This window comes from Temnothorax americanus, unplaced genomic scaffold (assembly GCF_048541705.1).
Source record: "Temnothorax americanus isolate GAGA-0224 unplaced genomic scaffold, ASM4854170v1 Scaffold37, whole genome shotgun sequence".
In the NCBI taxonomy this organism is placed as follows: Eukaryota; Metazoa; Arthropoda; class Insecta; order Hymenoptera; family Formicidae; genus Temnothorax; species Temnothorax americanus.
The window spans coordinates 1,616,246-1,637,152 of NW_027509515.1; the positions used below are offsets into that span (position 1 = coordinate 1,616,246).

At 44.2% G+C, this 20,907-nt stretch overlaps 5 protein-coding genes across 15 annotated transcripts in view; 3 read left to right on the forward strand and 2 right to left on the reverse strand.

Annotated features, from left to right (window-relative positions):
- The window catches only part of Rhogap19d (Rho GTPase activating protein at 19D), a 35,572-nt gene extending 33,815 nt beyond the window's left edge, over positions 1–1,757 (reverse strand). For 2 of the 5 annotated variants that reach the window (XM_077414726.1, XM_077414725.1), the window contains exon 1: positions 1,113–1,753. The gene's annotated coding sequence lies outside the window, so the exon portion shown is untranslated. Of the gene's footprint in view, positions 1–1,112 lie in introns of all 5 variants that reach the window. The other 3 variants (XM_077414727.1, XM_077414728.1, XM_077414729.1) reach the window with 3 other exon arrangements.
- A 2,299-nt stretch (positions 1,758–4,056) lies between these two features.
- On the forward strand, positions 4,057–7,279 carry Vsp37a (Vacuolar protein sorting 37A). Of its 3 annotated transcripts, none has more exons than XM_077414584.1 (5): positions 4,057–4,428; positions 4,941–5,130; positions 5,481–5,595; positions 5,666–6,193; positions 6,328–7,279. In XM_077414584.1, exons 1-5 carry the CDS (start codon positions 4,340–4,342, stop codon positions 6,672–6,674), a joined length of 1,269 nt encoding a protein of 422 aa, XP_077270710.1. In that variant the 5' UTR covers positions 4,057–4,339; the 3' UTR covers positions 6,675–7,279. The 3 variants fall into 3 exon arrangements, with proteins under 3 accessions (XP_077270710.1, XP_077270711.1, XP_077270712.1); XM_077414585.1 differs by lacking the exon at positions 4,057–4,428 and adding an exon at positions 4,460–4,870; XM_077414586.1 differs by lacking the exon at positions 4,057–4,428 and adding an exon at positions 4,460–4,864.
- Positions 7,280–7,471: 192 nt separating this feature from the next.
- Positions 7,472–18,055, reverse strand: Plod (procollagen lysyl hydroxylase). Of its 2 annotated transcripts, none has more exons than XM_077414583.1 (9): positions 17,697–18,055; positions 14,418–14,649; positions 14,009–14,349; positions 13,476–13,929; positions 13,119–13,346; positions 9,095–9,416; positions 8,904–9,008; positions 8,661–8,807; positions 7,472–8,207 (listed from the first exon to the last, which is right to left on the reverse strand). In XM_077414583.1, exons 1-9 carry the CDS (start codon positions 17,929–17,931, stop codon positions 7,923–7,925), a joined length of 2,349 nt encoding a protein of 782 aa, XP_077270709.1. In that variant the 5' UTR covers positions 17,932–18,055; the 3' UTR covers positions 7,472–7,922. The 2 variants fall into 2 exon arrangements, with proteins under 2 accessions (XP_077270709.1, XP_077270708.1); XM_077414582.1 differs by lacking the exon at positions 17,697–18,055 and adding an exon at positions 16,820–17,051.
- Positions 9,463–13,106, forward strand: LOC143901951 (immunoglobulin domain-containing protein oig-4-like). Of its 3 annotated transcripts, XM_077414605.1 has the most exons (6): positions 9,463–9,819; positions 10,138–10,325; positions 10,418–10,567; positions 12,055–12,237; positions 12,383–12,532; positions 12,655–13,106. In XM_077414605.1, the coding sequence occupies exons 2-6, from the start codon at positions 10,143–10,145 to the stop codon at positions 12,811–12,813; spliced, it is 825 nt and encodes a 274-aa protein (XP_077270731.1). In that variant the 5' UTR covers positions 9,463–9,819; positions 10,138–10,142; the 3' UTR covers positions 12,814–13,106. The 3 variants fall into 3 exon arrangements, with proteins under 3 accessions (XP_077270731.1, XP_077270729.1, XP_077270730.1); XM_077414603.1 differs by lacking the exons at positions 9,463–9,819; positions 10,138–10,325; positions 10,418–10,567 and adding an exon at positions 10,851–11,823; XM_077414604.1 differs by lacking the exons at positions 9,463–9,819; positions 10,138–10,325; positions 10,418–10,567 and adding an exon at positions 11,894–11,911.
- A 140-nt stretch (positions 18,056–18,195) lies between the features above and the next one.
- Gbeta76c (guanine nucleotide-binding protein subunit beta-2) lies at positions 18,196–20,770 on the forward strand. Of its 2 annotated transcripts, none has more exons than XM_077414590.1 (6): positions 18,196–18,963; positions 19,100–19,245; positions 19,397–19,696; positions 19,795–19,996; positions 20,091–20,307; positions 20,397–20,770. In XM_077414590.1, the coding sequence occupies exons 1-6, from the start codon at positions 18,895–18,897 to the stop codon at positions 20,501–20,503; spliced, it is 1,041 nt and encodes a 346-aa protein (XP_077270716.1). In that variant the 5' UTR covers positions 18,196–18,894; the 3' UTR covers positions 20,504–20,770. The 2 variants fall into 2 exon arrangements, with proteins under 2 accessions (XP_077270716.1, XP_077270718.1); XM_077414592.1 differs by having other exon boundaries at positions 18,196–18,958.
- The last annotated feature ends 137 nt before the right edge of the window (positions 20,771–20,907 follow it).

Consider the following 20,907-nt stretch of genomic DNA (forward strand, 5'->3'; position numbering starts at 1 on the left):
CCTTCCCCAGCAAGTCGTACCGTGCATGCCAAATGCGTGCTCTCGCGTTGCCCGGCGTGTTTGTCGTTTCCCAGAAACTTTAATCGGGAAGCGAAAAACCACTGTTCGCGCCGATCGACAACTGTACGATCTGTATACGCGCACGCGCACGTGCATAAATACCTTATTTTACGTAAAATCTGAGAAGAAAATCTTACGGTTTAAAGTTTCACGATTCCGACAATTATACTAACAGCTTTCCGCGATAGCATTATGCGTAAAATGGAATTGTATATACAAGTGTGAACGCATCGAGCTAGTAGCGTTTTCTACTGGGAAAACTATAAGCGCAACATGTTTTCAGTGCGCTTGATGTTCTACTGGTGTTTAATTTGACAAAAATTTCTGTCAATAGAACATATCGAACACTGAAAATACGTGAACTGATTTTCGCAATTGGAGCAATAAAATTGCACTCAGCAGTGTGCACCAGTGTTGCGCTAGTTTCCCTAGCAGAAAATAACGCTATGTAAGAAAAGCGTTCGAACAAGACATACCGGTGGTATCGTTTTTTCACGGCGGAGCATCGAGCGTCCGACTGTCCTATCTTTAGGACTTGTTAAAAGTACTATCTCGGACAGATGTTAAACGCGCGTCCTCCCATAACGAAACAACACCCAGGAGATAAAAGAGTCGTGTTCCTTGGAAAATCGCTGAAAACTCGAGCACCAGGGGTTCCCCTCTCTCTTTCTCTCTCTCCTCTCTCCCTCTTTCTTTTTCTCTCCACGTTGTTGACGCGCGAGGTCGGGATCTGGATCGCGGCGGCGCGCGGCGCGGCGCTTAGGACTTCGACGCCCCGATTCGGGGTTTCGAGCGAGACGCGCCAATGCTCGCGCCGTATGTTGGGGCACGCAGGGTTCGCGTAAACGGAGTAGGTACACGTCACGGTCGCGCGTCGGACGCGCGATGCAACGGCAATAGAGGGCCGAGAGGAACCGCGAGGAACAAGACGAGACGAGAGGTGTGGTGGAGGGCGGGGACGTATAGGGGGCCCCGAGTTGAGGTGAATCGCGCGCGAGGCCGTCTCTCTCTCTCTCTCTCTCTCTCTCCCTCTCCCGCGGTGTGTAACGTACCTAACGCAGGGTATATCACGCGCTGTTAGCAATTGTTCGTAGCGCCTCCGGCCTCCGCTGGCCTACGAAGACGCGAGGCGCCTCTTCTCATCCGCGTCCGACGACGTTGCGCCGAGAGACCGACGTGGCTTCGCGCGACCGGAGCGTCTGAAGACGTTCGACGGCGCGTCGGCGACGAGCCGCCGTTCCAGGATGCATTATAACTTTTCCCGTTCTTCTTGCGTCCTCCTGGCTCTCCTTCTTGCTTCTTCTCTCCCTCCGCCTCTCTTCTTTTCCTCCGTCTCGCTCTATCTATCCTTCGCGCTCTTCCGTGCCGAACACTCCGACACGGGGGAAGGGGACAACCAGGGAGGGGGGCCCTCAATTCTGTGACACTAGGGAGACGCACATGATACAGCTACCGCGGCTCCGGCCTGCGCACCGTGGGCCCTAACGCGAATCTCTCGGTATCCCGAGAGGCGGCCACGTCCGTTGAGGGGAAACTACGTTACGTATGAGGCGCGCGACGATTATCCTCTTGGCACTGTGACTCGTTAACGACGACGAACGACGGCCGCCGCGCTAGTAACACGGCCAGACCAGACTGGAACGGCTCCGAAGTACTCCGAACCCCGAACGTCCGAACTCCGAATGCACCGCACCGAGAACCTTCCCCCCCTGGCGCGAGTATCCGCTCCGCTTTCCCCCGGATAGAGGCGCCACAGGCCCACAGCCGTCGCTTCTTGTCGCTTCCTCCTTTCTCTGGTCGAGGAAAGAAGGCCTCGACCCGCCATCTGTCGACGACCCCCGTATACTTAGCAGACAGATATTCCTTATTTTTCATTATTGCAATTATTTGGGAATTGTTTAGGCAAATTTAGAAATATCTATATTCTCATAGCTCAAGGAAATAACAGTTTACTTATAATTAATAAAAGTTAATTGAGTTCAATTTTTTTCTTTTCAACCAACGTGAAATTATTTGGGAAACGCGTCTGTAATGTTTTCAACGTTTTGAGAAATAATTTATTTTATCTCAAAATCAAGTTTCATGTGCGTTTTCTGGGCTGCGGTCCGATTTACGTTCGCAGCGATGTAAGCATCTTTTGTCTTCGTTGCACATCCAAACAAAGAGCGTAGAGACTCTTTAATCGGAGACTGGCCATAAGGGGGCTACTTTTGATTGGTCCGCCATTATTCTTCAAAAACAAGAGAAAGAAAGAGAGATATAAAAGAGAAAGAGAAAGCAATATGAATGTATATCGCTTTCTTTTTCTCTCTTATATCCTTCTCTCTCGCAGGATTCTGGAAAAATCGCCTGTTGGCCAGTCTCTGATTACAGAGGGTCTCTAATAGAGCGATGCTTTCAGCACTGTGAGCGTGAATCGGACCGCAGCCCTGGACAGTGTGACGTAAAGTGCATGAAATTTAAAATATACCATACTATTATAATGAAATTCTATTTGGGATCGTACTAGCTTGGACCTTTTTTCGTCCTGCTGCACTTGGGGTGTATAAGGTGGATCTCGCTTCACGTGTTAAGTTCAAACCTATTTTTAGAATCGTACTAACTTGGAGGGTGCATTCAGGAGCACGACCACTCATTGACAATTGACATTGAGTTGCTAAGTAGCAATAGAATGTGATTGGTTCTTTCCTTTGAATCCAACCAATCACACTTAATTGCTACTTAGCCACTCATTGAGCAGTTGTGCTTCTGGATGCATCCAATTGGCTACGTTCAGCGGAAAAAGCATCAGGGGGTCAATCATGAATCTTTTCCCCTAGGGTGAAAACGTGAAAAATGAAAAATCTCTCTTTCTATTGATGTTGAATAGAAAGAGATAGTCATATAAAACTTTTCACTTTCCACGTTCCACATTAATACATGATTGACCCCCTGCTCAGTGAGCTCTCAGTGATTCTTTAACATAATTGGTTCTTGCCTTTGGTTCGTTCTTGGATCTAAGTGTAGAAACCAATCGTAATAAAGTGTCATTGAGTATTCACTTAGCTGCTTTCTCCGCTGAATGCAGCCTTATAGCGTTTTCTACTGGGAAAACTGGTGCAGCACCAGCGCTATTGCTAGATTTCAATGGCCCTGTTCGTTTTCGTTACACTTTTGAACTAGTGCGATATAAGTTAGAATAAAAGGACATATATTTGTTTCATTCTAACTTACTGTACTGTGCTGCACTAGTTCAGAAGTGCAGCGAAAACGAACAGACCTAATGAAAATTGCACTAGCGCAATAATAGTGCAGGTTTAATTCGTATGTATGTACTTGGACAGAAATTAACGTTTTTTTAAAGAGTCTTTCGTATGAAGACTTTTGAAGTGCAATTGAAAAAGTTTGTGAGTCACTCGTTCAACTGTAATTAATTATAATATGTCCATTTCTATCAACGCAGGTTAATTTTAATCTTGGTTTAACTTACCTGTCATCTTTTCCTAGTTCTAAAAGTTAGAAAAAAAAGATAGAAATAAGTAAGTTAAACCGAGATTAAAGTTAATCTACATTGATAGAAATGGGCAATATGGATAAATTAATAAAAGTTTTTGTATAGAATCTTTTGTATTTTGTATATGAAAAGTTATGAAATGTGATTAAAAAGATTTGTGAGAGTCATGCGGATAATTTTAATTAAATATTTATAAACTCGGTAACTAGCCGAAATATAGATTTTTAGTTATTTATGTTGAAAGTAGAAGGCGCTACTGGTCCCGAAGTTCCATCGGCTGTCGCACCACCTACATATTTGAAAATTTTGACAAATCGCCAAAACACGGTATGCCCCACAGAATGTTTTAAATTCAAAGTTTAGAGAGGTTTCTCTCTGCAATGTGTATACATAGCACGGACATGAACCAACTTCATCGACAGTATCGAAAGTCGAAAAGTGGATGTGACTCGTAGTTCCAATTCCTGAAAGTGGATGTGTGGCGCTACTGTACGGCCTGCTGGCCTAGCAAAAGCGTCCCAAGAAAATCGCCGTCTGAGGCCGTCATTGCGCCTCTCTCTCATCTTTCTCTCTGACTTTCTGCCCGAGTCCGAGTCGAACAGAGTCGAAGCGAGCGGCCCCCGCCGCGTATTCCCGATCGGGGCCCATCCAGGCCCATCTCTCCGTTCCTTCTGCGCGAAGTGCGACGAGGTTAAAACAGCTGTTCTGCTGGATGGTCGCGTTACTCGCGTTGACAGGGACGACGTTCAAGCGGATGAGAGATCCATCGGAAATCCAGGCGCTTAAATGATATCGCGAATATTCCGTGGGGAAATCGAGAATGTCGCGGTCAAACGCAAACGGCAAATCGACACTCTGAAAATCTTTAACGACAAGTAAGGGTATAGAACTCCCCGTCGTCGATGGGCACGGGAGGTCGGGGGTCGGGCTTCTCTCTCTCTCTCTCTCTCCCGTCGACGACGTTTAACCTCTCTCGTTAACCTCACTTGGGCCGCATTACCACCGCGCGCCGTTAACACGGGCACTCGATGTCGTTCCCTGCGAATGGGGACCGCCCACACCGCGAAAAAACAATCGGATTGCCCGTCACGTTTCTTCAGCGTAGCGCTGCTCTTCCGAGCGTGTCAAAAACCATCGCGAGTTCCCCCCGTCGTGACGGCGACGATCGCTCCCGAGATTTTTTCCTCTCTTGAAATCGCGTCATTGTCTCGAGTCACGCAAAAATGTCGTGCGTTTTTGAATGAATGCCTCACGACCGAGATAAGACAGCTACGAGCTAATGGCGTTGAGAAATTTAAATGCTGGCTCAAGGTCACAGTTGGTCTCTCAAGTCTCTCCACTGGTCGCAGGTGCCTGCCCGGAGTGTAATGTAACAAATGCTTTGCAGTGTGATAGAGCTCAGAGAAAATGTGGACTATCAGGTGGAATTTCAAGCTGGCGATAGACGAATGGCCATTATGGTTTCCCTGTCGCCGAATTTCCCACTGGAGAAGCCGGTGCTCAGAGTTTCCCCACCGATAAGCCATCCCTGGTGCAACGAGCATAGTGAAATTACCAGTGCGCCAGGATTACTCAACGTAAGCAGGAAAATCTGTACCGAAAACTCTTCTGAATTATATATTATTATATGAGTTATGTGTATTAAGCTGCGGCTCGCTTAATACTACGAGTGCCTCGAAACATTCTTCTTCTACTTTCTTCCAATGAAGAAAGAAGAAAAAGAACGCTTCAAAGTATCAAATGCAGCCTTGTACACACATTGGTTCTTTTTATATTTCATTTATGTATTTTAGGCTGCAGTGTCCATTGATGCTACAAATGCTTTGAAGCATTCTTCTCTTTTTTTTATTGAAAGGATTAGAGGAATGCTTTTGTAAGTGTTGAGTGGACCGCAGCTGAGATAATAAATTTCTTGTTGTTACGCCAGTTTTCAGTACACAGTGACCTCGGTCGGGTTGTCCAAGCTATTATCAGAGAATTCAGCAAGAACCCGCCGCAATTCTTAGAGGATGTTTCGCCTGGCTCTGCTAAATCTCACTCAGGTACACGTCGCTATCTTACTTGTCCCATCGTGTACCGATATAATGACATACTTCACGCGTACGATTGCAGACCTACAGGGAAGGAACTCGCCGTCTTACTCGCTTCAACAGTATCCCGTCGAAATCCCGTCGACGTCGTTCAATTCGTATTACAACACGCAGTATCCGCATCTGTCGTCCTCCAATGCAAACACGAGCATTTACAATTACAACTATACGAACTCCGGCCACACGTACGTCTCGTCCTCGAAGTCGTTCGGCGGCACGTCGCATCACTCGGCGTATATTCCAAGCTCAAGAAACAGCACTCTTCAAAATTCCACGTCCGCGCGGTACACCTCGGATCAGCAGCACGGCGCGCCTTACCTGAATTCGCATTACGCGAACGCGAACTACCAGCAACCGTTGCCGAATCAATCGCTGGCGAAAGCGCCGCAGAGCATAATATTTCCCGAGTTAAATAATTTGACTAACGAGGAATTGAAGAGGCTCAGCGAGGATGACGATAAGCTAGACGAATTTCTGGAGAAACATTCCGACATTAAAGATATAAATGCGGCGATCGAAGATGCCATGGATTGGGTTGAAAAAACTGCCGGTAAGAACAGAAATATCTTTGCTATTGAAATAATAAAATCACATAAAAACACGTTCTATTAATTCTTTCCTATTTCATATATCTACCGACAGTCTAGTTGGATTGCCTAATGAGCTCGTAATTTTTTCTCGTAGAAGCTAATGCAGCCAAAGAACCCGAACTGAAGCAGCTGCAGGCTGATGTAGCGGACAAGGTGAAAACGGTGGCAGCGCTGAAAGCCAGATATGATAATCTCATACAACGATACAACAAATTGTCCGACGTCTTCACGCCGGATCACATAAAAGAGTGTTTGAGGCAGGCTGCGGATGAGAGCCATGAAGAGAGTGAAAAGATTGCGGAGGACTTTCTCAACCGGAAGATCGACGTCGAGCGCTTTCTCAGCACGTATATCGAATGCCGAAAGCTGGGCCAAGCTAGGCGAACTAAGGAAGAGAAACTGGCGCATCAGTTGAATGAATTGAAACGGGCTGGTTTCTGAGATGAATATAATATATATATAACCATTTTTTTCTATGACTCGAAGAAAAACTGTAAATAAGACTTAGTTAAATTAAACGTTATTGTGAATTTAAATTTATAGCATTCGTAATTACCAAATGTTTAATGTGGCTAGAAGATTCAACTGATGATTTGGCTGAAACGTATTTTGCATAAACATTTTACGTTTAATTCGCTTCTTATTTACGCTGCATTCTAAATTATTTTGAACCGCGTAGCATTCCAGAATTGACGCATAAGTATACACGAGTGGCGCTAAACGAATGAAGTGGTTAAAAAAACCGAAAGTGCTTTAAGATTTAATTTAGATGGAATACAGTTACACGTAGTATTCCGGAAAATTTAATATGGGATAAGAAAGCAATATAGTGAATGGTTAAAAGAATTAAGTCCGCGTTGAAGTTCGTGTAACAATTTCAATTCAATGAGTACTTATTCCAGTAGTGAAAGTAACATGGCTTTAATTATGTTAGTTTTGCACAAGTAACATGTACTGTCGCGATTAATTCTGGCAGAAGTGCGTTTTTTACTCTGTAAATAAATGTGCAGGGGATGTAATTAAAATCGATTTTTGAAAATTTGCTATTCGGTGACGTTACTTTTAATTATTTATCCTGTTGATGTTCCTAAGATTGTAACATATTGAAAAATTATATAGATATACAATGGAAAATCGAAAACAAAGAATGTTGAACTTGAAGAGATTTGAAACCCTTCTCCCTTCGGCCGTACTTAAAGAAAGTAGAATGTAAGGAAATAAGATTAACATGGATAATATACTCGTCATATTTAATATTTATTATTATAAATTTTATTATTGATCTGTTTATGTATACTTTGAGAGAGCTTGCGAATTGAGGTGTCAACGAATATTGCACAATATATATATTATATATGTTCCAATTTTATATATCATCTCTGTATAAATTGGCAATATCGCTAACTGTGAAAAGCACGATTAGGCGTGCATTTATGTCGGAGTACAAAAATAATACATCGGTTAAGCAGCTTTCACATTTCTGTTAAATGCACTATTCAGTCCATCAGTGGCAATTGACGATTTCTAGTCGACGACAACAACAATGAACACGTCCATGTAGAGTTGCATTTCTCTTTGATACCGTGCGTTATCTTTCTCTTCTTTTGATATTTTTTTCTCGATACGGTGGCAGTACATTTTCAATACGGCGATAAGTTCGCTAATTTATAGATTCACTGTGGAATTTTATCACGGATCCACGAAAGAGATCATGATGTAACGTGTGCCCGCGATTACTCGCAACCCCTCGTGATAGTGCGTCAGTCGTCCTGGATGCAACAGCATCCAGCCTGGCTTCGTGTCGGTGACCGAGCAGTTGTACCGGATGAACCTGCATCCGCCGCCCTCGTAATCCACTCCCGCTTGATTTAGGGCGATATTGATGGTGTAGGTCGAGGAGTCGTGATGCGGCTTCAAGGATGGCTGCTCATCCGGGCGATATCTCACGACGAAATTCATAAGGGACCGTGGTGGCTGCCGACACATGAGATTAGCATAACAACGTAGTTCTAAGCAAAATAATCTATAGCAACTAAACATAGCTTTGAATGATTAGTTGTCTCAAATCATCATTGTTCTTTAATTCAAGAATCTACATACAACGCAGAGATCCCGAGAACACTTGCTACGAAGCGGTACAACCTTAGTTAAACTCTGTGCGTTTAGCGATTGCGGATTGCATATACCATTGTGAGATTTGTGCGCATTAAGGACCCCTTCCATATATCGAAATTTTAGAATCTTACGTAGTCGTCATATCCTGTAAAGACATGCTGTTGCAAGGGACTGACATAATCTTTTAGAAACTTTAACCAGGCGTCCTGGAGACCGACTTGAGTCATGTGAATATCACGGGTCGGTACCGCTTCGTATCCGGAATCCAGCCGAGGATCCTAGAAAGACCAGCGAACACAAATGAAATCTTACATCGTGATAATAGCCGGTGAAGACGAGCTCCTGCAACGGCCTAACGTATTCTTTCAAGAAGTACAACCACTGTTCTTCGTACTGAACTTGGTTCATGTGAATGTCGCGGGTTGGCACGTTTTCGTAGCCACCCGACAATCGCGGATCCTGCCGAGAAAGTTATCAACACAGCATGAGAATTCCTAAGAATAACAATTACTGAGCTAATGGCTGATGAAAGACTCGCGCGAAGTACCAACTTACATGATTAGTTCCGTCCGACCATTGTCCGAAAGTCTCAACGATCCCTACGAGCTCCTTGGTGAACCTGACGTTAACAATGGGAAACCAATAGACATCCGGGCACGGCTGCAAAATGAAATGAAATTGAACAGAAGGTAATAGAAGTAGACAATTCTGAGAAATCCTTCGCTAGCTAGTCGGACCATCTTTACCTGTATCGGCTTGTTGTCGGGGTTGAAGTTCTCGCTGTAATTCGGATGAATGTACCTTTTCTCCCAGTCCAGCTTGTTGTCCATGATCTGGTACATGTCCGGATAGGTGAGCCGAATGTCGTAGGTATCCGGATCGACGAGGTGGCCGAAATCCAGCCGATTGCTGACGTACATGAACAGTCCTCGCTGTCGGTTTCCTTGGGCGAACGCCATCTCCGTGTCCAGGTCGCCATCCTCGTAGGACGGTCGGGTCGCCTTGTTCGCTATGATCGTCGCGTTGATCAAGTAGCAATTACTGACGAACGGCACGTTCCACAGTCCCCTGAAACCAGACATCGGCGTGATTCGGCGAATCGCGCGTCGGAGGAGCGCGTCGGAGAAGGCGTTGCAACGTGCGCGACCATCAGCGGAGACCGAGAGCCCTTGTTTTGCCCCCATGACCGGGTGTCGCGCGGTCGTCTTGTTTTCCGGAGGTCGTCGCTTAAGTGTTTTGTAAGGTGATGGCAGTGGTAGCCGCGATTGGCCGTTGAACATACTTGGCAATGAGTTATGCATAATTATCCAATTGAGATTCATAACTCTGTCGCACCAGCGTGTGACTGCGCGTGTCCATCGCGCGTCGCCTCGTGGTTTCATTCGTATTTTAGGCGGTAGGACCTAGCGGATCCGGTCTCCCGTAATACGCTCGTGCCCAGAGGTCAGCCAAGTACTCTCCCTATCTTCCGGTAAGGATAACGAAATGCTTGTGCACGCTTGATGAATTATTGCGCGTCGCGCGCGCGATTACATCGTAGATTGGATACGTTTATTGCCCGCGGAACGCGACTCATTGATCTCATCATCGAATTTCTCACGGTCGCGCGAATCGATATAACGTAATGGTATAATGTAATATATATGTATACACATAAAAAGAGTAGTGGGTAATGCCTGTATAATAGTGACAAATGAGTTCGCGATAAGGTATATAAAGTGTTCGCGACGAAGGCCGCTCTTGCGTTGTTGGTCACTCTCCAGTCGTCCGAGTTTCTCTCTGGTTATAGACCAAATGACGAGATGCCGGCTGCTCTATTTTCTCCTATTAACGGCCCTAATGATAAGCACAGAAGCGGCAAAGGGCGGCGGTGGTAGAGGGAGAGGCCGCGGCCGAGGAAGAGTGTTCGGCTCGCGAATGCACATCCTGATACCTAATCGAAATCCTGCCAGTACGCACTATTACGAGAACAAGGATGTGAGTTGACGCAACAAGGACCTGTGTGCTATCTGTGTATCTGTGTGCACGCGCGCGACCTAGTGATATCATTTGCCGGGTGTCTTTCGCAGGGTGCCAAGATCGTGAAGGCGTCCCACTTCGAGCTGGATTACATGCTGGGCAGAAAGATCACGTTCTTCTGCATGGCGATCGGTGTCCCGAGACCGGAGATCACCTGGCTGAAGGACGGGATCGAGCTGTACCATCACAAATTCTTCCAGGTAGGCTAAATCCCATGGTTTAAGTAGCAGATACTCGTCCTCCCTACAAGGAGGATTCATTGTTAAAGAGAGCGGATACGCTTCTCGGATGCTGATCGGCGAGAATCGACGACGTTTGTTATTGTCAGGTGCACGAGTGGCCCGTGGGTAACGACACGATAAAATCGAAAATGGAGATCGACCCTGCGACGCAGAAGGACGCCGGATATTACGAGTGCCAGGCGGACAATCAGTACGCAGTCGATCGTCGGGGCTTCAGAACGGACTACGTCATGATCTCGTATTAAAACGTCGTCTCCTCGAGTAACGGTAGCTCCGCGATCGCTATAGTATTAGAACGAAATAATTATCCTGTGTGAAAATAGATATAGACATTTGTTATTGATTTGCTACATATGATAGATTTTTACCTGATTTAAATTTAAACCCAAATAAGTATTGTAAGTTACTGAGATAGCTCCTAATCTAAAAATTGATAAGCGAAACAGGCCGTGATATTTAAGAGATCAGCCCAACTTTCTACATGGCTCCGCGACGTAAAGATTAAGGTCATAACAATTTGTCTTTTCTTTTTTCCCTTTGACGCGAGCAAAACAGACCTCTTTCAGATCGTCAGTGGGACCTGCAAAGATATGAATGTAAATCCGGCGGTTCCCTCAATTCGTTAAAGCGCGATTAACTGTTATAAGGGGTATGCGACGCGAGGAATATATCGAAAATGGTCCATCACTGCGAATTTAACAAGGCAATTGCAACGCACCGCGGCGCGAAAGTGGCATGGAAGGGCATACATCGCTGCGTCGTCAACGCGACAATCTGTAGCACAGTGTGAAATAAACAATTTTGCATGAGTATATACGAACGCTGTGTAATCGTCACAGTTATTTCCCCACTGTACAGCTTCCGTTTCCCGGCTTTCAACTCTTGAACTTGAAAACATAATTGCAAATTTTAATTAAGGCAAAATTTTAACACGCCGGGCATAACTAATTTAAAAGTGACCCGCAATTGTACCGGAAACCTGAGTCATCCGGAAGGAATGGACAAACGGTTAAATTAATGGATAAGCGGTCTGTAGATTTGATAGGAATTGATGGCGATCATGTAGTGCAAAGGAATAACCGCTGCATATAGACCGACATACATTATCTGCATATAAGTCTGTAATAGATACGAGAGGACACTAGGGGAGTAATGAGTAGGTGCCTGTCAGTTACATCGGAGTTCCGTGTGATCGACGAACGCCGCAACGTACAGTGAGTATCCTCAGGCGTATCTTCGCACCGTTAAATAATAGCACCAAGCGCAAATTTCAGCATCCACCGCGCGTTTCCACATAATCCCGTAATAACGAGACTTGATTGCGACGTAAATTTCGATCGTTTCGATCCAAAATCAAGTGAAACGAACGACATACCGAGAATCTGCAAGTTTGAAAATCGTGATACATTATGTGTTAACGTTCCATTCCATTCCACTTTTGCCAGATTATCATGTCACGCTCCATGCTGTTGCTAATCCTGCTGGGTATATTATTGCTCAATTGTCAAGAGACACTTGGCCGAAGAGGACGCGGAAGGAGCAGGAGCAAGTCCCGCGTGCAAATTGGATTGCCCATTACCGGGAAGTACCGTGATCCGGAGAGCGATCAATATTACAACAATAACAACGTACGTAGAAAAGAAAGATTGCCTAAGAGGCACCTTCTTCGTTCTCGCATTACTCCATCGCGTATCGTTTTAATGAAAAAGATCAATGTTTTAATTTGATTTAAAAACTAAAATCGTCACCGACGTATATTAATTTTTTTTTTAGGGAGCCAAGATACTGCTGGCGTCGCATTTCGATCTGGAATACGTTCTGGGGCACAAAATAGCTTTTCTTTGCGTCGCTCGTGGCAATCCACGCCCACATGTTACGTGGTTCAAGGATGGTGCCGAAATTTATACGCATCACTATCTACATGTCAGTGAATATATTCTTAATTATTTAACCAAGGAATCGTCAGAAACAAACAATTGAGCCGTACCTACAATCAATAACCGAACGATGTTTTACCACCGCTAACGATATTCCATTCTTTGCAGATACACGAGTGGCAAGTCGGTCCTGACAAAGTGAAATCGAAACTCGAGATCGATCCCGCTACTCAGATGGACGCAGGAGTCTACGAGTGCACGGCGGATAATATGTACAGCATCGATCGAAGGTCTTTCAAGACTGACTTCTCCATCGCTTTCGATTAGTGCGAGCGTACGAGAGATCCCAAACGAACACATATAATAGATAAGAAAATATATAAAGCCCAGGTAATACGTAAAACTTTCTACGATAGACCCTAAGAAACGATAGACACTAAGAAAACGATTTAGAACGATATGTATTGTCGTTGTACAATTTGCAGAAGAAATTTAAATTCTTCCGTAATGTGAAAAATTGTACTCAATCCTATCGAGAAGTGCAGCTTTAAAATCGGCATCTATCTATGAGTATGATTGTAGTCGGTTTAAGCGAAAAATATAGATGATTGATATTTGTACATTCGCTTTACCTGCGTTCGTTTTTTATTATCTCCATGTAGTCGAAGCTCCGTGCGTAAAATCCGTCGTCCGTTATGGCGCCCCAGAAGTTGCTCCACGCTTTGTACGGTCGTATGAGCAAGGGCGCGACGATACCTCTCTGCTGCTCCACTAGTAATTTCAACGTGTGCTCGTTGTCCAGATGCGCGACTGCGTCGACCGACATATATCCAGAACACTCATTCAACAAGCAATGGTCCCTGAAACAGACTGCTCTTTAGCATTCCTCTAAATGTCGCGCGTCCCTTCACTCGCTCCAACATTAAATAGCGTGCGCATCGAGTCTTTAAATACTTTTACGGAGTTACGAGCGCTCCGCTTATGCTTACATTGCCAACTTTCTCGCGTCAACCTCGCTGACGCCATCGCTCGGCAATATCCGCTTCGCGCTCAGGTATTCTTGGCCGATTTTTTCAAAGAAATCGTCCACCACATCCTCGTGATAGGGCACGTTGTTGTAAACGAACAGATGTAGCCTTGACTTCGGATAGGATTGGCGATAGATAGCTCGGAAGAATTCTTCCAGGAACGGCGTGGGAAGCTCGATGAAGACGGCTATTAAAATAACCGGATGCGTTGCCGGTTTGGTCTTGTCGAGCTCGATGGTCCGGTTCCAGCACTCCAAACATCCCTCGTTCGCCGTCCAGGCGTGGGCCAGATAATTGCCCAAGGAATTTAAAACCAGCTTGCTGAACCCGTTGCCGTGAAGCACCAGAGGCACCGTGTTGTAGACGATGTTCTGAAGATAAGCCTCCTCCCCCTTAAACCTGAGCTCCACATCGGCTGCGAAGAACAACAGTGGCGATAATTAAAGTACGGTAAACGCTTGACGCTCCTCCCCGCAGACTCCGCTTGTCCTTACCTACCGCACCGTGGAGATTCTGAAATATTTCGGATTTGTGATCCAGCTTAATCTTGTGCCGTAACCTAAGTTCATCCTGCAGATACACGGTCGTGTAGAACAACTGATCATCATCCTCGTCTTTGATCGGCGCGGTGTCCAGGATCTTGTACAAGTCGGACGCATAACCGATGAAGCCACCGGAGTTCAGGTATCGTTTGCCCCTCGATACGAGCGGATAGTGAGCCGCCAGGGATTTATCCGGCCAGCAATACCCCTCCGCGGAGAATAAAACTCGAGCGCCGGTGTCCAGGAATCGCTCGACGATGGCGGGCAAACCGCCGAGAAATATAACGTCGTAACTGAAAGGTAGAAATGTACACGTTATAAGTTATAAAATGTCTTTTCTGCGGCGTCAGAATGTACCCACCTATCGGTGAACAGGACGATCTTCTTCTCGTCATTTTGATAATCCTTTAGAGCCTTCTTGAACAAATTAATTTTGTATCCACCGCCGGAATATTTCACAACGTTACCGCCTTTCCAGGTCTCGCCCAGGCCAAGGATGTTCAATTTATCGCTAAATCCGTAGACCTCGGCCGACCTCAGGTACCTTCGGAAGCCATCCGTCTCGTTGGAGGCGACGGTAAATACCAGGACATCTAAAAAAATATACGTTACAATCAGCTATGGAGATGGAGAAAGTGACAATCGAAAATTATGAGACCGCCTGGTTTTTTTTTCTTTGTCTTATTGAAGAGAATATATAAAGAGTCGAAGTCGTACAGGGAAGATGATTGAACAGATTGACAATGAAAATTGTTGCGAGGGATGCTCGAGAATGGACTGTGCATCGGGGCCGCGTTACATCGATTCCGTCATTGTACTCAGCTGGTGGACTCGTTTGCGTTACGCCAATCTCGTGATGTCACGTCGAGAAGTAGTCGCCCACCACGAGAGCCGCAGCACGTACGCCGGCTGCGTTGAGAGAGAGCACGCGGCTCCAGCGTTTGTATTACTGAGCTGTCGATACTTACGCAAGCAACGTATGAGATATTTTTAGAACAGACTGAACCCATGGAAATTCGAGGAAAAGCGCCTACAGGGAAGTCCATTTGGAAAGTGATTGAAAAGATCGGGCAAAACGTTTAAAATATTATCCTCCTTGGAACAACTTTACAAGAAGATTGTAAAATGAAAAATGTATACAATATATTAACGATAAGATATATTGACCTAGTATAGTTACATCAGTTGAGAGAAATGAGCGGCGCTAATTTGGCGAGTTATAAAACGTCGTTAAATTAAGGAATTTCAAGATTCGAGTATCTCTCGAGTCTGCTCGAGATGCGATGAGCAATCAACGCCGGAAGTGGAACGATAAGGACCGTGCACTCGATATCTGGTTACATGCCGACTAAAAGAACGGAGTCGAGTTAATTGAATTAATTTCACGTTCTACAAACGAAATGATCGTCATGTATTTGTTATATCACGCGATCCTCACTGGTACTTGAACGATAAATAAAGTATTTCCACGCATAAATCGCGCGGACGCCGCACGATTTCGTTTTATTATAACAAACATTGTTCATGCTGTTATGATAAGACCAAAGGGCAGTGTTACAATCGTCCAAGCATTAAAAAACTGATTACGCAACGAGAAATATTCTACTCGAGATTATGCGTCCCACGGATAGCCTTTGTGACCCCATCTTTATCCTTTGAATCAACATTTATTGGCGAAAAGTTTCCAAAAGATTCGATTAATCAGACGTACGAAGATCATAAAGTTCCCTCTTTGAAATATTGATAATTTTTATTCTGTTGAAATAATGTGTAAAATTCTCCAAGCTTATTATAAAGCTTTTAGCATCTTAGTTTAAATAAACTAAGGCTAGTGAAGGTAACGAACTGTGTAAAGTGTGTCTTGCGGATGAAGTAAATTATTTCAGGCACGCGTTATCTCGAGGAGGAATAAGAGCCGAAACTCATCACCAACTGAATTGCGGTCGACAATTCTCCGTTCATCATTTCTCCGATTTTCCTTACAAAAAATAAATAATTACATATTACTCTCTCTGTGTTGTTAAATCGATTTACGATTAATTTCTCGGGAAGATTGAAGAGATGCGATCGTGCTAAGGTAGGACTCTCCAAAACGGAGATTTTTATTCTGAACTGACGTGTGGGTGTTCGGAGCACCGGTTTTAGACAAATAAAGAAAATACGAAAGAGAAGGAGAGCCATTGGAGGACCCGTGAAATAAGAATTCTTTGATTGAAGCCTCAGCTCTGTTTTTGCTGTAAACGATTCTAATTTAGTACATTCCTATTAGAAGCCTTTATAACTCTGTATATTCCTTTTTCATTATTAATTTAATATATTCTTTAACATATATATATATATATTCAAAGAGCTGTTAAATAATTTTTCATCGATATTGTGCAATTACATGCAAGCAATAGCAGGTCTGATTTTCTCAACTGCACTTTCAGCTTTCTCTTTCTTTTGCCTTCAAAATATTTGGAGGTAGACTGTCGTATTCTGACCGCAGAAAATATAACATGAGCGACCGAGGACAGGCCTAACGATTCACGTATAATCATCTGAGGTTTATATATTCAGTCCAAAGAGCATTGGATGAGGAAGCTCTCTGAATCTTTAGACTTCTGTTATTGTTTAGAAGAATCAAACGGCTTGCCATGGACGGTCTCCCTCTCTCTCTCTCTCTCTCTCTCTCCCTCTTTCTCTCTCTCTGTATCGATCTTCGTTGCGACATGCCGACACGGAATTCATCCGTTCTGAGCTGAAAGGGCGATCGCGTCATACCGTTAACGCCGGCTGCTGGTGCCTCGCTAACCACGTGGTATGTCAGGAAGATGAAACACCACACGAGCCAGCATCCGATCGTCGTTTCCTTGCCACCGAACATCTCACTCCTCTCTTTCTCTCACGAGCGCACTAGCTGCAAAAACCCTGGGGGTGATCCGCACCGCTCCTCGGTGACATACATCCACGTCCGTCGCTTGGCGTCGCTTAACGCGGACTGCAGTGCGCACCGCGAGCATGGAGCATGGAGCCAACGGAAACCGTCGTGCAGAGCCGTAATCAGAAATCGCAGCGCCCGTAGTATATTATATCTTTAGCACGCGAGGACCGTGCGTTGGGTCTCCCATATCGGATTTCGGGGAAGAAGCCTAAAAGCTCGGAGGATGTCGAGCATCTACGCCGGACGCTTGCATTCCCACGATGAGGACGATGAAGGAATCACAAGAAGACCGTGAGATCATGAGAAAATGATAAAATTATGAGAAAAACCATGAGGAAACGTTTCTTCGAATAATTTGCGCATAGATATACCGTTTATCGACCTTCTCAGACTCAATCGATGAAATAAGAAACGTCTTCGCCCGATAGTTCATCAATGTTGTAAAAAATCGAGTGCTACCAGCAAGAAGAAGTATCGCTCATCGAGATTTCGTGGCAATCGTAAAAAGATCGAAAATATCATATTGTAATATATCTGCAAAAATTAATAAAGGATCCATACATTTTAGGGCAGAAACTGTTGATGTTGTTGGTCGATTAATAAAAGATTATTGCGCAAATATAGATTGCGCGTGAAGTGTCCTCATCATCTCTTCTGAAGAAATGAAATTTGGATCGTGACAATTTATAATTAACGCAAATACGAGGAATAAGATACCTGTTGTATCGAAGTCCGATGCGCAAGATTTCTTCGCCGGTCTGTATCGCTCAATGACGAATGACTTGTTATCCAAGGTATCTTCTTGGCACGAGAGATTGTTCGAGGGTACATAGACGTCATGACTTATTAGCTTCGTCTTGCATACTCCCTCATTTCCCGCCGCAAGTTGATCTCCGTATAAGAGTAGAACGATCGATAGCGTCAGCCTTTCCGAGACGCTTCGTGTTCTCATATCGTCTAATTGTTATCATGAAAACAGTTTTATATCGAGGTTTATCTCGATTGCCGAAGCTCAATCGTAATGTCAGAATTGTTACACGTTACACCGCGGCTTAATATTGTACATACACCGAATTGAAATTATTGATAAATTATTTTATTCTTCATGTATCTTCAACAGTGTACTTGATCAATATACATTACCACGTTTGTTTGTATTTTGATATATTTAAAATCGACAAAGCGACGTTTACTTTAGCTCCTCTAGTTCTCAAAGGTTTGCGAATATCGCGAATAAATATCCGGCAACGATCGCCGTGCGATCACACCGAGTCACATCGATCGGTACCAAAGGATTCGGACATTTATAGGAGAAAGCGGGAGACTCGAAAGCGAGACGGTTGATGGTTTTTGTGGTCGAAAAGAGCGGCTAACCGTCGCACCGTGTCGATGGGTTTTGTTCGCGTTGATTTTCTATTCCGGGGGAATATACCATCATCGACCCGTGAAGTTCTGCAGTGAAACGTGAATGAAACATTCCAGTCTGATCTGTCCTGTAAACGATATGTGCATACATTTACATTAATATCAAGGAAATGAAAATCGTTGTATCTATAATCAACTTGTTTTTCCACCTTCCTCCTTTAATACAGATCTGTTCTATAGTTTTTCTTATCACGCATGCTTCGTCCCCTGTATATTTTTGAAGAAAATAATACAGATATGTTCTTCGAAAAGCGTTATCGTGTATGTAGGTAATTAAGTTACGTGAACGAGCCGAGCTAATGCCCAACAAATCGAATTAACTGGCGACCTAATACGATTACTGGGGCAGCAGAGTAGACGATCTTGAGGCTTCTTTTGTTTGTTGTCGGAAATCGTTCGACAGTATTCACATGTCGAACGTCGGTGGCGTTTAGTTTTCATATTTTTCTAAGCATTGGTGAAATTCTGTGCCGCTCGAGGAAGGATAAAAATGGGCAAGGACGACGCCGAGACTATAGCCCTAAAGAAAGAACTAGAGGATCTCATCAACAAATGCAAGGTTTAAACGTTTTATACAACCGAGGAATTCACGTATCAGTATTTCACGCAGTTATAATCTTTATATCTATATAAATATGAAATTTTCTAACAGACTTGTTTTTACTCATTAATTCTATCCGTTTTACTCATTTTAGGAAGAACAAAAGAAGCAGCAGGATACGACGTTGGCGGAAGCGTGCGCTGGAGTGGCGGATGCTCCGAAAGTTAGACTGTCAACTAAGAAGATGCTGAAGGGGCATATTAATAAAGTCAATTCGGTGCACTTCAGTGGCGATAATCGGTCAGTTTTAATCAATAATAATTCGTCGATTCGTTGGACTCTTTCTTTTACGCTTCAATCGTAATATATTAATAAACAATTTATCGTACCTCGAGAATCTTTTATACTGAGAATAATGGATCTATAAACCGATCTACGCTTTACGCCGTAGACATTGTGTGACCGGATCGCTGGACGGGAAGCTGATCATCTGGGACACGTGGACCGGCAACAAAGTGCAGGTCATCCCTCTGCGTTCAGCCTGGGTGATGTCGGTGGCTTTCGCGCCATCCGGCAATTTCGTCGCGTGCGGCGGTATGGACAATATGTGCACCGTCTACGACGTGAACAATCGCGACGCCACAGGATCCGCCAAGATCACGAGAGAGCTTCTGGGTTACGAGGGATTCTTGTCGTCCTGCAGATTCCTCGACGACAAGAAAATCATCACTGGGTCCGGCGACATGAAAATGTATCTAATTACGTAATGTTTAAGGATAAGATATAAAGATAAGATAAAAACGGCGATTTCATGGGTAATTACCGGTGGTGAACATCTTGTATATCTAGTTGTATATGGGACCTCGAGGCGAACAAGAAAACGACGGACTTCGAGGCGCACTCGGGCGACGTGGTGAGCATCAGCTTGTCCCCCGACGGCAACACTTACGTCACCGGCTCGGTCGACAAAACCTGCAAGCTGTGGGATTTGCGGGAAGAGAAAGCCAAACAGACGTTCTTCGGTCACGACGCTGACGTAAACTCCGTCTGTGTGAGTATTTGGCGAGTATTCTTATACTTCACAGATTCGTTGTGGATTTAATAAGGATGCTAAATATTGTGTTCATCACTTTGTGTTCTCCTAGTATCATCCTTCCGGACAAGGTTTCGTAACGGCGTCCGAGGACAAGACCGCGAGACTGTGGGACTTCAGATCCGATCAAGAGCTAGCCACTTTCAAGCCGCCGAACTCGAATCCCGGATTTACATCTTGCGGTCTGTCCCTGAGTGGCCGATTCATATTTTGCGGCAGCGACGACAATTTCATTCATATATGGGACACGTTGAAGACCCAACACAACGGTAAGTTTATCGATTCGTCGCGGGGAAGGAAGCTGTCATTTATGAAAAATGATTGTCAGTAAAAGGCTTTTTGTTTTCTCCCGTTGAAGGTGTTTTATCTGGCCATGAAAACAGAGTGACGTCGCTCTGCGTCTCCGGTAACGGGATGGCAGTGGCCAGCTGCTCCTGGGATCAGAACGTCCGAATTTGGGTGTAAATATATATAATATTTATTACACTTAAAAGAGCTGTCTGAAGAAATCGATGAAAAAAACACTGGGCAAAATATATTACCACAAATATATTGATGTTAAAAGCCGATCGATTCTTTCTGCACGAAACCCGCGCAGCAATCTTGCTGATTAACTTCTTACGAGTTGCTGCCTTTCGTCTATAATTCTTAATCTGCATATGCTCTTTGCACATTCGCAATCTGCATTCATTATAAAACTAAAAAGTAAAAAATATGTTAAATAATGTTAAATAAATGAATCTCTAGTTAATAAATAATTTCATTAATTACATAATTGATGATGACAAATTATATAAAATTTACTGTAATAAATTTCCTTACTATTCTTCAAATCGCAATATGGAAATATTTATTAATTCGCGAAATGG

Excerpts from the sequence above, each read along its gene's own strand:
- Vsp37a (XM_077414584.1), top strand. The coding sequence starts at position 4,340 with ATGATATCGCGAATATTCCGTGGGGAAATCGAGAATGTCGCGGTCAAA. Across the intron at positions 5,131-5,480 it reads GTGCGCCAGGATTACTCAAC|TTTTCAGTACACAGTGACCT; the intron begins GTAAGCAGGAAA and ends TTGTTACGCCAG. Across the intron at positions 5,596-5,665 it reads CTCTGCTAAATCTCACTCAG|ACCTACAGGGAAGGAACTCG; the intron begins GTACACGTCGCT and ends GTACGATTGCAG.
- LOC143901951 (XM_077414605.1), top strand. The coding sequence starts at position 10,143 with ATGACGAGATGCCGGCTGCTCTATTTTCTCCTATTAACGGCCCTAATG. Across the intron at positions 10,326-10,417 it reads ACTATTACGAGAACAAGGAT|GGTGCCAAGATCGTGAAGGC; the intron begins GTGAGTTGACGC and ends TGTCTTTCGCAG. Across the intron at positions 10,568-12,054 it reads ACCATCACAAATTCTTCCAG|ATTATCATGTCACGCTCCAT; the intron begins GTAGGCTAAATC and ends CACTTTTGCCAG.
- Plod (XM_077414583.1), bottom strand. The coding sequence starts at position 17,931 with ATGAGAACACGAAGCGTCTCGGAAAGGCTGACGCTATCGATCGTTCTA. Across the intron at positions 14,650-17,696 it reads ATCGGACTTCGATACAACAG|ATGTCCTGGTATTTACCGTC; the intron begins GTATCTTATTCC and ends ATATTTTTTTAG. Across the intron at positions 9,417-13,118 it reads ATAATAAAAAACGAACGCAG|GGGACTGTGGAACGTGCCGT; the intron begins GTAAAGCGAATG and ends GTCTGGTTTCAG.
- Gbeta76c (XM_077414590.1), top strand. The coding sequence starts at position 18,895 with ATGGGCAAGGACGACGCCGAGACTATAGCCCTAAAGAAAGAACTAGAG. Across the intron at positions 19,697-19,794 it reads GGGTCCGGCGACATGAAAAT|TTGTATATGGGACCTCGAGG; the intron begins GTATCTAATTAC and ends TTGTATATCTAG. Across the intron at positions 20,308-20,396 it reads GTTGAAGACCCAACACAACG|GTGTTTTATCTGGCCATGAA; the intron begins GTAAGTTTATCG and ends CTCCCGTTGAAG.